Here is a 14,001-nt window from a genome sequence, read left to right on the forward strand (position 1 = left end):
GGAAGACAGCTCAATGCCTAGCAGGGTGAAAAGAGAGAATTCTGACTACAAAAGGACAGTTCAAGAGAATTGGGAGGGGAAGAAGATTTGAAAATGTTCTGTCTTGATTGTGCTGTGGGTTACAAATGTGACAAATGTGACAAATGTGACAAAACGACAGGCATGGTTCAAAACTCACAAATGTCTACCCAAAAGTGCATTTAACTCTCTATAAATTAAATTGTAAGTAAATTGTGTAAGTAAATTGTGTAAGTAAATTGTGGGGGGGGGACCAAAAAGGCAAAAACAACAGGTCACTAATACCTAAATTCTAGAACAACCACGAACCAACCAGAACCCACAGCTATCTAAAAAGCAATAATATACTGAGAAAAAAAAATTACCCCAGGTCTTATGAGTGGGCACAGTGCCAGTTCTGGTCCTGTGTTTTCGCTTTTTTTTTTTTAAGATTTTATTTATTTATTTGACAGGGAGGTACACAGCAAGAGAGGGAACACAAGCAGAGGGAGAGGGAGAAGCAGGCTCTCCGTGGAGAAGGGAGCCCGATGTGGAGCTCGATCACAGGATCCTGAGATCATGACCAGAGCCAAAGGCAGAAGCTTAAAGACTGAACCAACCAGGCACTCTGTTTCAGTTTTTTCTTTTTCTTTTTCTTTTTAAGATTTTATTTATTTCTTTGAGAAAGAGAGAGAACATGAGAGGGGAGAAGCAAACTCTCTGCCAAGCAGGAGCCCGATGTGTGACTGGATCCTGGGACTCCAGGATCATGATCTGAGCCGAAGGCAGTTGCTTAACCAACTGAGCCACCCAGGCACCCCTGTTTTTGCCTTTTTAATCAACACCAAGCACGTCCTGCCCACACGGCAGCTCTCACACTCTGGATGTTCTATATATCCATGCCACCATTGTGTGTTAACTTCGTGCCACTGCACCTCAAGGACAGCAGGACACAGCGAGAGCTCCCAAAGAACCAGGGCCCCCCAGCCCACCTTGACATCCTACCGTCCCCTCACCCCCTGGAGTCCACATAAGAAGGGAATGCTACCCCACAGCCCCAGCTCTGGCACCAAACCTCCACAGAGGCATCATGGGAAAGAGTGGCCACCACCTACCGAGCTACTCACAAGGATATGACAGAAACACTGTCACAATTTTTTAGGAGCAAGACAGCAAAATCAGTCAGGGCTGAGCTGCTCTAACACATCCAACCTGACAGAGAAGCTACTTTCTTCTCTTGACAAATTTTAAAACAAGGGAAAAATACAAATGTGTATGTGTGCACACACATAAAACTAAATTCTAAGTGTCAAAAAACTTCTCCAGAGAATGAGGACAATTTTGGTCACTGGGCACATATTTGTATCCTTGTATCTAGTTCCTGGCATGGAGCTTCTAAAACCCTTAGAATTTCCTCAGTGATAGGTGTATCTTTTGTTCTTCAAATGAGCCCCTCTGGCCCTCACCTGAGTTTATGCTAATGAGGAGACTAGGAGGGGTAGGTGGGGACCCTAGATAGTTTCATGATGGGAACTTCATGATCGGACTGGTCACCAGAAAGATGAAACACAATTAAGGACCTGTTCGTCTGGCTGTCCATTTGTATCCTTTATAATAAACCAGTAAACAAAGTTTTTCCCTGTGTTTTGAGAACAGAGTCTAAAAAAGCTCTAATTCGGGGCACCTGGGTGGCTCAGTGGGTTAGTCCTCTGCCTTTGGCTCAGGTCATGATCTCAGGGTTCTGGGATAGAGCCCTGCATTGGGCTCTCTGCTCCGCAGGGAACCTGCTTCTCCCTCTCTCTCTGCCTGCCTCTCTGCCTACTTGTGATCTCTGCCTGTCAAATAAATAAATAAATAAGCTCTAATTCAAGCAAATTAATGTACCTGAGGGAAGTCATGTGAACCCCTGAATCTGTAGTTGGCTGGCCAATGTGGGTGGCCCGGGCACCCCACTGGTGGCCAGAGTGTGAAGCATACAGTCTTTTGGTACTGAGCCAACTCCACGTAGACAGGGTGAGAACTGACCAAAGTTGTACACCCCTCGCTGATGTCAGAGAACTGGGAGAACTGACATGATAAAGCCCCTTGTGTGAACAAGGGAACTTTAACCTGGGATTTCCAAGCTGCCCATGTGGCCTCCTCCACCTAGGGAAACCTTTCTCAGGCTATTTTCTGATGTCATTTCTGGAAAGATCCCTCACTTTCCAGAAAAGCCCCAGAGTACAGGACCAGAATCTGAATCTTACTACAATCCACACAGCCCCGAGGCACAAATTCCAGAAACCCACAGCATCTGTCCCACAAATGCCTCGGGCAAATGCAAGGAAAAGGGTGCAGCCACAATGACCTTGCACACTGAGGGCAGGAAGAAAGGTGGAGGATGAAAGAACAGAGCACAAAGACTGCCAGCTGGTCACTGTCAAAGCCATGCACCTCCAAAAGAGAAGAGGTAAGTAACCCCAGGCCTCTGATCACCAGGTGTGAGGCAGTGACAGGGTTGATGGTACAGCTTAGGGAGAGCCTGCAGCCCTCCAGGTGCACATCCCACTGCATGGCCACTATGAGGAGGCCACAATGCAGGTGGCAGGCTGCAAAGGGCAGCTGGACCAGAGCAGGGAACTGGACACTGTGCAACACACATATCCTGCCAAGGCTCTAGGAGCCACAGAACATACCCTGGGTCCCTGTGCTGGCCAGACTGAAACCGGGCAGTCCCTGCTTAGGGAACTACAATGATGCCAAACACGAAAGTGAACCATAGCCAGAGAAACCAGAGACTTTCAGATTAAAAACTGGACTGAGCTGCTTATTCATTCAACCACCAACCAAGCAAGATGGTGGTATTGTGAAGGCCACAACACGAAATATAAATTGTCTTGGATGTTATCTTGAAACCAGCCATTCCTAACCCTTGCTCTACTAACCCTGGAGAATTTTCCATTATCGCAACAAGTCAAAAATTTTTCAAGTCAACTGTCATTTACTGAGTTACTTTAAACTTTACCACAATAATAGCCACAGACAAGTGGATGTGGGTCCTGTAAGACCTCCCATTCCCCCACCGCCATCCACCCATCCCCTGCTCTCCACTGGGGGTCAACAGCGGAACCTGCTCAGAGAAGCTGCTGTGGCAAAGTAAAGTTCCATCCTCCAAAAAGGCTGCTGGAGCCACACATGCCCTGCCTGCCTAGGCCAGGCCAACTCCCGGCACTGGAAGGGCAGTTACCCTTCCCGTTTCTGCTACCCTGTATCAGAGCGCCGTGTAAGCTATACAGCCCAGGCGTCATCAACTGCAACAACCAGTCCTAAGGGCCTTGGCGGGCTGTGGGGACGGGCCCAAGTACCAGGCTCTCCAACATGCCCTGGAAGCCTCCCTGAATACCGCTGTCCCACAGCTGGGTTCTTCAGACCTAGACTTGAAGATGTGAGGCTTTTCTGGAGGACCTAGTCCTTTTGAGATTGTGTCTGGGGATTAGGCTCTGCAACCTCTCTGTGGCCCACCTATGACAATAAAGCAGAGAATACAGACATCTGACTGCCACGGGCACTCTGCCATATTTTGTAATAGTATCAGTCTAAAAAGACTGGGAAAAAAAAACTTTAAATGCATCCTGAAGCGCTTCAAGAGTGGCAGAATAAAGGACCTCTGAAACTCGCTCCTCCACAGAATTAACAAGACTCGTCAGAGTCAACGTTTACAGAATTCTGGAAATAAAACAAAGACAACAACCTAAGGAACATTTATTCAAGAAAAATGACTGGATTTTGGCAAGACAATGAGTTTTGTAGCATTTTAACTTGGCCCATTCCTGTCTCCTCTTCCCAGCTCTACAGTAGCCTTAGGAACCAACAACCCCAGAGCCACTGAAGAAGGCAGGATGGTTCCCCAACACTCCGACCCCAGAGAACCATCACTATCAGGCCCTGGTGGCAGGTCTACAGAAAAGCCCCATTTTAAAACCTGCCTTTGTGTGATCCAACTCAGGCTCACTCTGTGAGAATACCCCAACTTCCCAGGAAATCTGTCAAAAATAATCACTGACAACTGTTTCCTACTACAACTGTGTGAGACTGGAATACCAGCTGGCAAGCAAGAGGCAGGTCAGAAAACATAAAAGGGAAAGTAGAGAATTAGACAGATGCCCATTAAGGGACTTTGAAAAGCTCTAACTTGTCTGGGGATCTAGGTGGCCATGCGCATGCCCAGGAAAGACCCAAGAAAGCCCAAATCTCCCACCCAATTGATCTGGAAGCTCTGTGCAAGTGGGAAGTAAAGGCTAAGATACAGTTGTCAACTACTAGAGCATTAAAGGTGACCCCAACATGCATAAAAAGTCCCCTGGCAAAGGAGACTTTCTGGTTTAGGTCAAGAAATATCTGATCTAGGGGCGCCTGGGTGGCTCAGTGGGTTAAGGCCTCTGCCTCCGGCTCAGGTCATGGTCCTGGTGTTATGGGATCGAGCCCCGCATCGGGCTCTCTGCTCAGCGGGGAGCCTGCTTCCTCCTCTCTCTCTGCCTGCCTCTCTGCCTACTTGTGATCTGCGTCTGTCAAATAAATAAAATCTTTAAAAAAAAAAAAAAAAAAAGAAATATCTGATCTAGATTTCATAGAATAGACTGGAAAAGTCACTGTTATGAGCTGAAATATGTCTCCCTACAAATTCATATATTCATAAATTCATATACTGAAATCCTAACTCCCAGTATGCTATTATGTGACCTTTTCTGCAGCCTTATAGAGATAATCAAGTTAAAATGAGATCATTAGGGTGGGCCCTAAATTCAATATAAAGAGGAGATTTGGGGGGCGCCTGGGTGGCTCAGTGGGTTGAGGCCTCTGCCTTCGGCTCCGGTCATGGTCCCAGGGTCCTGGGATCGAGCCCCGCATCGGGCTCTCTGCTCGGCGGGGAGCCTGCTTCCTCCTCTCTCTCTGCCTGCCTCTGCCTACTTGTGATCTCCGTCTGTCAAATAAATAAATAAATATTTAAAAAAAAAAAAAAAAAAGAGGAGATTTGGAAACAAATACACACACACACACGGAGAAAGCCTCTTTTATCTCCAACAGCTATCTCCAAATGAGGGAAAGAGGCCTGAAAGAGATCCTTCCCTCCCAGTCCCCAAAAGGAACCAACCCTGCTGACACTTGCAGATGTCGATTGTGAGGCAAAAAATTTCTGTTTAAATCACCCAGATTGTGATACGTTCTTCTGCCAATGTTAGCAAACTAACAAAATCACTAATAAGTCGACAGCAGCAAAAACAACAAATCTTGGGAAGGGGAGGTAATCTGGTATCTAGAGTTGCCACATTATTTTAAATGTCCCAGATTTCAACAAAAGAAATCATCCCTGAGGAAACCAGACTTTAAAATAGCTATAATAAATATGCTCAAAAAACTTAAAAAAAAAAAGCATGTCTAAAGAATTAGAGATTAGAAGAAACCACAAGAATGATAATCTCACCAAACAGAGTATCAATAAAGACACAGAAATTATAAAAAATTCACTAGAGGGTTCAAAAGCAGATTAGGTCAGAAGAAAGATCAGCAAACTTAAGATAGGCAAACTGAAGGCGTGCCTGGGTGGCTCAAACAGTTAAGCTTCTGACCCTCAATCTCAGGGTCACGAGTTCAAGCCCCCGCACTAGTTGGGCTCCATGCTAGGTAGGCATGGAGACTACTTGAAGGAGAAGAAAAAAAAAAAAAAAAAAAAGGGCATATTGAAAATATCCAGTCTGAGGCACATTAAAAAAAAAAAAGAAAAAGACCAGTGACTATGATGTCTGTGTGTTGGAGACCAGTGGGATACTGTGGGAGTGTACCAGCTTACATATAATGGGAGTCCCAGAAAGAGAGGAGAAATAAAAGAGCAAAAAAATATATGTGAGGAAACAAAGTCTATAACTTCCCAAAGATGAAAAACATTACATATTCAAGAAGTTCAACAAATTCCAAAAATGTAAGCTAAAGAAATCTATACCTAGATACCCTGTCAAAGGCCAAAGAGAAAACCTTGGAAACAGTAAGAGAGAAACAATTAATCAATAACGTGACTCTCAGTAAGATGAACAGCTGACTTCTCATTCATCGTAGAGGCCAGAAGGCACTAGGATGACATAGTCCCACCATGAAGAAAAGAATGTCAACCAAGAATTCGGTAACAAAACTATGCTTTTAAATTTTCTTTTTTAAAGATTTTATTTATTTATTTGACAGACAGAGATCACAAGTAGGCAGAGAAGCAGGCTCCCCGCCAAGCAGAGAGCCCGACGCGGGGCTCAATCCCAGAACCCTGGCATCATGACCTGAGCCGAAGGCAGAGGGGGCTTCAACCCACTGAGCCACCCAGGCGCCCCACAAAACTATGCTTTTAAAAAGGGAATCGTGGCTCAGTGGGTTAAGCCTCTGCCTTCAGCTCAGGTCGTGATCTCAGGGTCCTGGGATCGAGGCCTGCGTCGGGCTCTGCACAGCGGATAGCCTGCTTCCCCTCCCTCTCTGCCTATCTCTCCGCCTACTTGTGATCTCTCTCTGTCGAATAAATAAAAATCTTTTTAAAAAAATAAAAATTAAAAAAAAAAGGGAATCGTTACGATATTCTCAGATCAACAAAACCTGAGAGAATCCACTGCTAGTAGAACTGTCCACCAAGAAATACTAAAAGCCTTCCCTCTGAAATAAAAGGAACACTACAGACTGTTAACAAACTGAAGGCACTACAGAAAGTAAAGGTAACTACAGTACATAAAAGACAGTATAAACACATATTCTGACTCTTTGTTCTACGTTAATTAAAAGATAACTACATAAAGCAATAATTATAAATCCATGTTTACGGACACAATATATGGGAAGATATCATTTGTGACAGTGAAAGCACAAACATGGGGGTAAACAGAGCTACAGAGGAGCAAAATTTTTATATATGATTGAAGGTGGCAATGGTCCAAACCAGACTGTTTTCAGTTTAAATGTGACTGAAATGTGGTTAGGACAACCACTGAGAAAATAACTGAAGTATTTAAGGCAAAGAAAGCAGTAATGAAGGAACTGAGGAACAAAAAGACATAGTACAGAAAGCAAACAATGTAATGGCACACATCAATTCTACCTTATCAGTAATTACATTTCAATGGACTAAGTACCCAACCCCACTGAAAAATCAAAAACAAAAACAAAAACAAAGTCAATAAATTGAAATTAAAAGGGGTGCCTGGCTGGCTCAGTCAGTGGAGCATAGGACTCTTGATCTCAGGATTTTGAGTTCAAGCCCCACGCTAGGTGCAGAGATTACTTTAAAAAGTAAATAAATAAATAAATAATCTTTTGGGGCGCCTGGGTGGCTCCGTCAGTTAAACATCCAACTCTTCATTTGGGGGCAGGTCATGGTCTCATGGGTGGTGGGATGGATGGAGCAGGGTAGCTCCACACTCAGTGAAAAGTCTGCATGGGGATTTTCTCTCCCTCTGACGCTTCTCCCACTCTCATTCACACTCTCTCTCAAATAAATTCTTTAAGAATAAAATAAAATGAGGGGCACCTGGGTGGCTCAGTGGGTTAAAGCCTCTGCCTTTGGCTCAGGTCATGATCCCAGGGTCCTGGGATCAAGCCCCGCATCGGGCTCTCTGCTCAGCGGGGTGCCTGTTTCCCTTCCTCTCTCTCTGCCTGCCTCTCTGTCGACTTGTGATCTCTGTCTGTCAAATAAATAAAATCTTTTTAAAAAATAAAGAAATAAAATTAAATAAAATGAATCTTCCAAAAAAAACTGCTCTGGTAGTTCCTCTGATCAAAAGGCAGAGACTGATAGAAGGATAAACACAAAACCCAATTACATGTTGTCTATAAGACATACTTAGATTCAAAGTTACAAAGAGGCTTAAAAGGTAAAAGAGTAAACACATATCACGGCAAAGAGTAATTTAGGGAGTAGGAGTGACTATCAGATAAAACTGACTCTAAGATACAAACTGTTACTAGAAATAAAGGATACTTAAAAACGGCAAAGGGCCCATCCATCAAGATGACATAACTATTATAAACATTAAACAGAAATGACTTCTAGTTTCAACACTTATGACACCAAGTGAGTGGGCTTCCACACCGGGCAGCTCTACCGCTAACTGCCAGGAGCTGCAGCACACTCCACAGCTTAAGGGCTCAGTCCCACAAGACTGTTGCCACCACTTGACTTCAAGTCCACGTTGTCACCTGTGCTTCTGACTGAGCAACTGTACAATGCCAGTTCCCAACCATTCCTCAGCTTCAGTAATTTCCCAGACAGCTCACAGAGAACTGGTTTATTACAAAAGGATAGGGCTCAGGAACACCCAGATGGAAAAGATAAACACGGCAAAGTATAAAGGAAGGGGTAGAGAGCATTCACACCTTCTCTGTGCATGCCATCTTTTTAGCACCTTAATGTGTTCACCAATCCAGAAGCTCTCTGAACCCCTCAGTTTTTTGTTTTTGTTAATGAAGGCTTTACCACACAGGCATAACTGATTACATCATTTGTCATTATTGATCAGCTCAACATCCACTGCCTCCTAAACACACACACACTACATACATGCCGGGGCAAGGGCGGAGGCTGAAAGTTCTAACCCTTCTGGTAGATTCCACGGGCAACCAGCTCCCATTCAAAGGGATGGTCCAAAAGTCACTTGATTAACATGAACTCAGATGTGGTTGAAAGGGATGTGTTAGGGGAATCTGGCTGGCTCAGTTGGTGGAACATGCAACTCTTGATATTGGGGTCTTGAGTTTGAGCCCCAGGTTGGGTATAGAGATTACTTAAATAAATAAAAGTAATGGAAGGAAGGAAGGAAAGAAGAAAGGAAAGGGAAGGGGAGGGATGGGATAAATTGATATTAAAAATAAGAAAATAAGAAAAGACATTCCATTCTCCTTTATCAACCTGCAGCTTTTTAAAGAACTTGGGACAAAAAACAAACAATATATTGTAGAAGCTCTGCACCAGGAACCAAGAACAAAGACCAAACATACATTTATTATATCACAATACCACAAACATATATGTATCTAACAACTGCCCCAAAGTACATTAAGCAAAAATGGAGAGAACTGAAGGGACAAATAATTCAAGAATAACAGCTGGAGACTCCAATACCCATTCTCAATAACAGACAGAAGGAAGACAGGGCACCTGAGTGGCTCAGTCAGTTGGGCATCCGACTCTTGATTTTGGCTCAGGTTGAGACCTCAGGGTTGTGAGATAAGAGTCCTGAGCTGGACTCCAACATCATGCTGGGCATGGAGCTTGCTTAGGATTCTCTCTCTCCGTCTCCCTCTGCCCCACCCACCCATGCGCATGTGCACACAGAGGCTCTCACTCTCTCTTAAGGAAAAAAAACCCAAAAAAACAAAAACGGGTAGAAGAACAAGGCAGAAGACCAACAAAGATATAGAATAAACACCATTCGCCAACTGGACCTAACCAATACCTGCTTCACCCAGTAACAGCAGGAAGCACACTCGCCTCCTACACACACGTAACACTCTCCAGGGCAGACTGTATGGTAAGTCCTAAGACAAACCTCAGTGAACTTAAAAGGACTGGTCGAAACCATACAAACTATGTTTGTAAACCACACGGGAATTAAATAAAGACCAACAACTAAAGGAAATTTGGGAAATTCACAAATATATGAAAAGTAAAATGACCAATTGTTCAAGGAAGAAATCACAAGGGAAATTAGCAAAATACTTGGAAATGAACGAAAACAGAAACACAACACAGTAAAGCTTATGGGCTGCAGTTCAAGTAGTACACAGAAGAAAATTTATGGCCATAAATTCCAGTATTTAAAAAGAATACCTCAAATAAATACCCTAACCTGAAGACACTAGAAAAGAAGAACTAAACCTAATGCTGGCCAAAGAAAGGATATAAAGGCTAGAGCAGAAGTAAATGAAACGGAAAACAAAAAAGCCAATAGGAAAACAAACAAACAAACAAAATCAGAAATTGGATCTTTGAAAGATCAACGACAGTGACAAACTTTAGATTGACCAAGAGGAAAAAAGAGACTGAAACTACGAAAATCAGGAATGGACACAGGAGCAGCACAAACTTAAAATATAGCGAGTCATGAGGGAATACTATGAAAGAATGTATGCCAATGAAGGAGACAGCCTAGGTCAAACGGAAAAATTCCTATGAAGACACAAAGTTCCCAAACCAGCTCAAAAAGGAGCAGGATATCTGAAGAGAAGTACACATGAGGGGCGCCTGGGTGGCTCAGTCAGTTAAGCATTTCCCCTCGGCTCAGTCATGCTCTCACCGTCCTTGGATCGAGCCCTGCATCGGGCTCCTTGCTCAACATGGAGCCTACTTCCCCCTCTCTCTCTGCCTGCCGCTCCCCTTGTTTGTGCTCTCTCTCTGTCAAATAAGTAAGACCTTTTAAAAAAAAAAAGAAAAAGAAGCACACATGAAAAGACTGAATCAGTAATTAAATAATCTCAAAGTCAAGTCTAGAATCAGATGGCTTCACTGGAGAATTCTACCAAATGCTTAAAAATTAATACCAACCTTTCATAAACTATTCCACACAAGAGAAGAGAAAGGAACACTTTCCACCTCATTCTGTAAAGACAGTATTTCCCCAACACCAACACCACAAGAAAACTACAGACCAGTATCCCTCATAAATACAGCTAAAGTCCTTAACAAAATACCAGCACTCTAAATCCAGCATACACAAAACTTACATATACCACAACCAACTGGGATTTGTCCCAGAAATTCAAAGTTGGTTTACTATTCAAAAACCTATGCAATATACCACCATATGAGTAAAAAAGACAAAAACCACACAATCATCTCAATAGAAGCAGGAGAAACATTTGACAAAATCCAACAACCACTCCTGAAAAAAAACTCTAGCAAAACAGAAGGAAACTTCCTCAATCCGTTAAAACCCAGAGCTAACACCTAGTGGCTTAAAAAGAAGCCAGTCAATAAAGAACCACATGTCATATGATTTCACTGATACAAAGTGTCCAGAGCTGGCAAATCCATCAAAACAGAAAGGGGATTAGTGGTTGCCAAGGGTTGAGGGGCTGGGGGACAGGGAGAAATCAGGAGTGATTGCTAACAGGTATAGGATTTCCTTTTAGAGAGGTGAAAATATTCTAAGATTAGACCACTGCGAAGATTGTACAACTCTGAATATACAAAAATCCACTCAACAATATAGTTTAAGGGAGCAAAATTTATGGTACATATAGATCAATAAAGCCATTATAAAAAAGAATGCCTTCTTCAGAGTTTGAAAAGCCCTCACTACACATAACCATAGAATAATATTTACCCAAGGGGCACCTGGGTGGCTCAGTGGGTTAAAGCCGCTGCCTTCGGCTCAGGTCATGATCCCAGCATCCTGGGATCGAGTCCCACATTGGGCTCTCTGCTCAGCAGGGAGCCTGCTTCCTCCCTTCTCTCTCTGCCTGCCTCTCTGCCTACTTGTGATCTGTCTGTCAAATAAATAAACAAAATCTTTAAAAAAAAAAAAAAAAAAAAAAAGAATAATATTTACCCAAAAAGGTTTACAAGTAGTTTTAAACAGTTCTTCATACAGAGAACAACATAACTTACAGACTCTGTCTCAAAAAAGACAAGATTCCCACCATGGATCTACACTCGGGAGAGCTGACAGTGCGCATTCTTTACCCCCCATTGCAAGACACGGAGGACAAAAATCTCAGAAAAAAAATGATATTCCCCCCCACTGGCTTGCACAAAGACAAACAAGTTTCCCCTTTTATGAAAGATTAACAAATGAAAACCACCTGGAGCTGGGATGACTAAATCCACAGCTCGCACTAGCCTGGGGGGTGAGGGTGGGGCGGTGGCGCAGGCACTGCATTGGAGCCACAGCTCTAGACATAGCAGGACTAGGAAACTCACCTCAAGCTCTTCACTATCTTTGGGCTTCTCCTCAGAGGTCTGTTTGACAAAGTCAGGGATAAGGATCTCCAGCGTAGCCCGGGCTATGAAAAGAAAAACCCCAAGGGTAAGGGCTTGGGCCCAGCTTCTGGACTCCAGAGCAAGCCACACACCAGCTCCTGTGCAGGGCCAAGGTTCCCAGGGCTCAGAGGGAAGCGAGGGCCCTGGGCAACAGCAGCGTTTCAGAGGCAGGCATAGGAGAGGCTGGAGGAGCACATCCTGAGCAAAGGACACAGTGGGACAAGTGTGAGGCTGTGGGCAGCCTCAGAAGCCACAAAAGCTGTATGTTCTCTTGCCCTGAGGCACTTGGAGCAGACAAGGCAGGAGAGATGGTTCAGAGAAATCACGGTGGTGGCGTGCAGGCAAATGGCTCAACAGGACCCAGGCCAAGTAGTGAGGCCAGAGGACTAAGCAGGCTGCTGTGAGTGTGGGAGGGAAAAGCAGTGAGACCGGACAGATGCTTGAGAAAGCGTCTGCAGGACGGAGCAGAGGGATGGCTCAGTGCTGATCAGAGATTTCTAAATAAGCAGGCTGCCACTCACCACTGGGGTGGGGAAGTGGGGGTGCTGGGGAATGGGGAGGGGTAACAAACTGACCCTATAGAGTTGGAGGTGCTGGCAAGACATCCGAGTGAGTTATCTAGAGAGCAGCTGAGGTCTGAGCAGAGGAAATGGATCCTCACACATGGGGAGAGCACAGCCCTGCTGCCAGGACGCTTCCACTCCTACCGTGTGCCCTACTCTGTGAGCCCTCTGCCCCATGACCTTGGCAGCGCTAGTTTGTTGAGCTGAAAAACGCTTTTGGCACAATCTCTCTAAAATGGACAGGAGGCCTTCCCAGAGAAGGAGTGTAGTGTGTGAGCCCAGTACAGCCTCAGAGAAGGAAGGACAAAAAGTGACATATCCTCCCAACCATCCTCAGCACACACCACAAAAGAAAGCAACTCCAAGATAAACTCTGAGTCCCACAAACAAAAGCACTTTCGCCACCCGAGATCTGGTAAGCACGTGATGAAGCCGACATACTTCACGTGGGTACAGGGCAGAGCTGCTTTGGAAGACACTACAGCAGAGGCAGAAACCTTAAGAACTGAACTGTGGGCACCAGACCTGGCGCACACCCCCAACACCCACCCTAAAATGTGCTCCACGTCCAAGAAGCCACGTAACCCTGACGGTGAAGCAGAATGGCTTCCCTTAACTGGAAAAGGAAAACATAAGCCTTCCCAGGGATCTGACCAGTTACCTTCAGTCCCAAATCTAGAGACTGAAGGACTCAGAAAATCATCCTCACATGTGTCAAAACCACTCAGGAAAATCCACCTCTTTGTAATCTAGCATGTGCACGTTTTGCTCGGTTTACATACAAACCCATAGAATGTGTGCTCACCACGACCCAGTCGGCTCTGTGAGCAGTGGGGACAAGGGTAGGAGATTCTAGCCCAGCTGCCACAGAGCAGAGAAGGTTTGAGTTCTCTAGTTTTATTTCTCACATTTTACTTCCTATTTGAGTCTTTCTGAGCACATACTTTTTAAAAAACCAAGTTAAAAGATTACATAAATCAAATGGCTTTGCCCCACCCCCAGCCCTCCCTAGCCAAGGGGAGCGGCGGACACTGTGGGCAGCATGGGTCTCTGACATCTAAGTAGCCACATTACCAGCTTTGTTCTTCGCAAGTTTTTTGCTGCTTGCAGTTCCAGATCCATAGGTCACACCATCAATGGTCACCGAGGCACCAAAAGGTTCACTTGGGTTCTCTTAAAATTAAAATTATGGTTTTAAAAATGCTTGCTGAGACATTAAAAGCGTGCATATGTGCACACATACAATCTGTTAGCACCAACAGACAAGGCAGGGTTGGGGCTACTGCTAGAAGGGAGACACGGGCGCTCCCTGAGGCACGGAGACAGGGCCAAGGACTGGGCAGCAGGCAGACAGCATGCCAGGAAAACTGGGAAACGGGGGACCAGTAAGCTGGAGGGGAAACAGGAGGCCAGAGGCCAAGCCAACAGGCACAGGGAACAATGTCTGTGAAAGATGGA

At 44.7% G+C, this 14,001-nt stretch overlaps 1 protein-coding gene across 1 annotated transcript in view; it reads right to left on the reverse strand.

The window, feature by feature from the left end:
* DGCR8 (DGCR8 microprocessor complex subunit) overlaps window positions 1-14,001 on the reverse strand; it is a 36,401-nt gene that overhangs the window by 9,765 nt on the left and 12,635 nt on the right. The window contains exons 8-9 of the mRNA XM_080820878.1: window positions 13,618-13,716; window positions 11,921-12,003 (exon numbers count right to left, since the gene is read on the reverse strand). Of these exons, the coding sequence (XP_080677004.1) occupies window positions 11,921-12,003; window positions 13,618-13,716 (182 nt within the window). The remainder of the gene's footprint in view (window positions 1-11,920; window positions 12,004-13,617; window positions 13,717-14,001) is intronic.

The sequence above is a fragment of the Martes martes genome (genome assembly GCF_963455335.1).
Source record: "Martes martes genome assembly, chromosome: 13".
In the NCBI taxonomy this organism is placed as follows: domain Eukaryota; kingdom Metazoa; phylum Chordata; class Mammalia; order Carnivora; family Mustelidae; genus Martes; species Martes martes.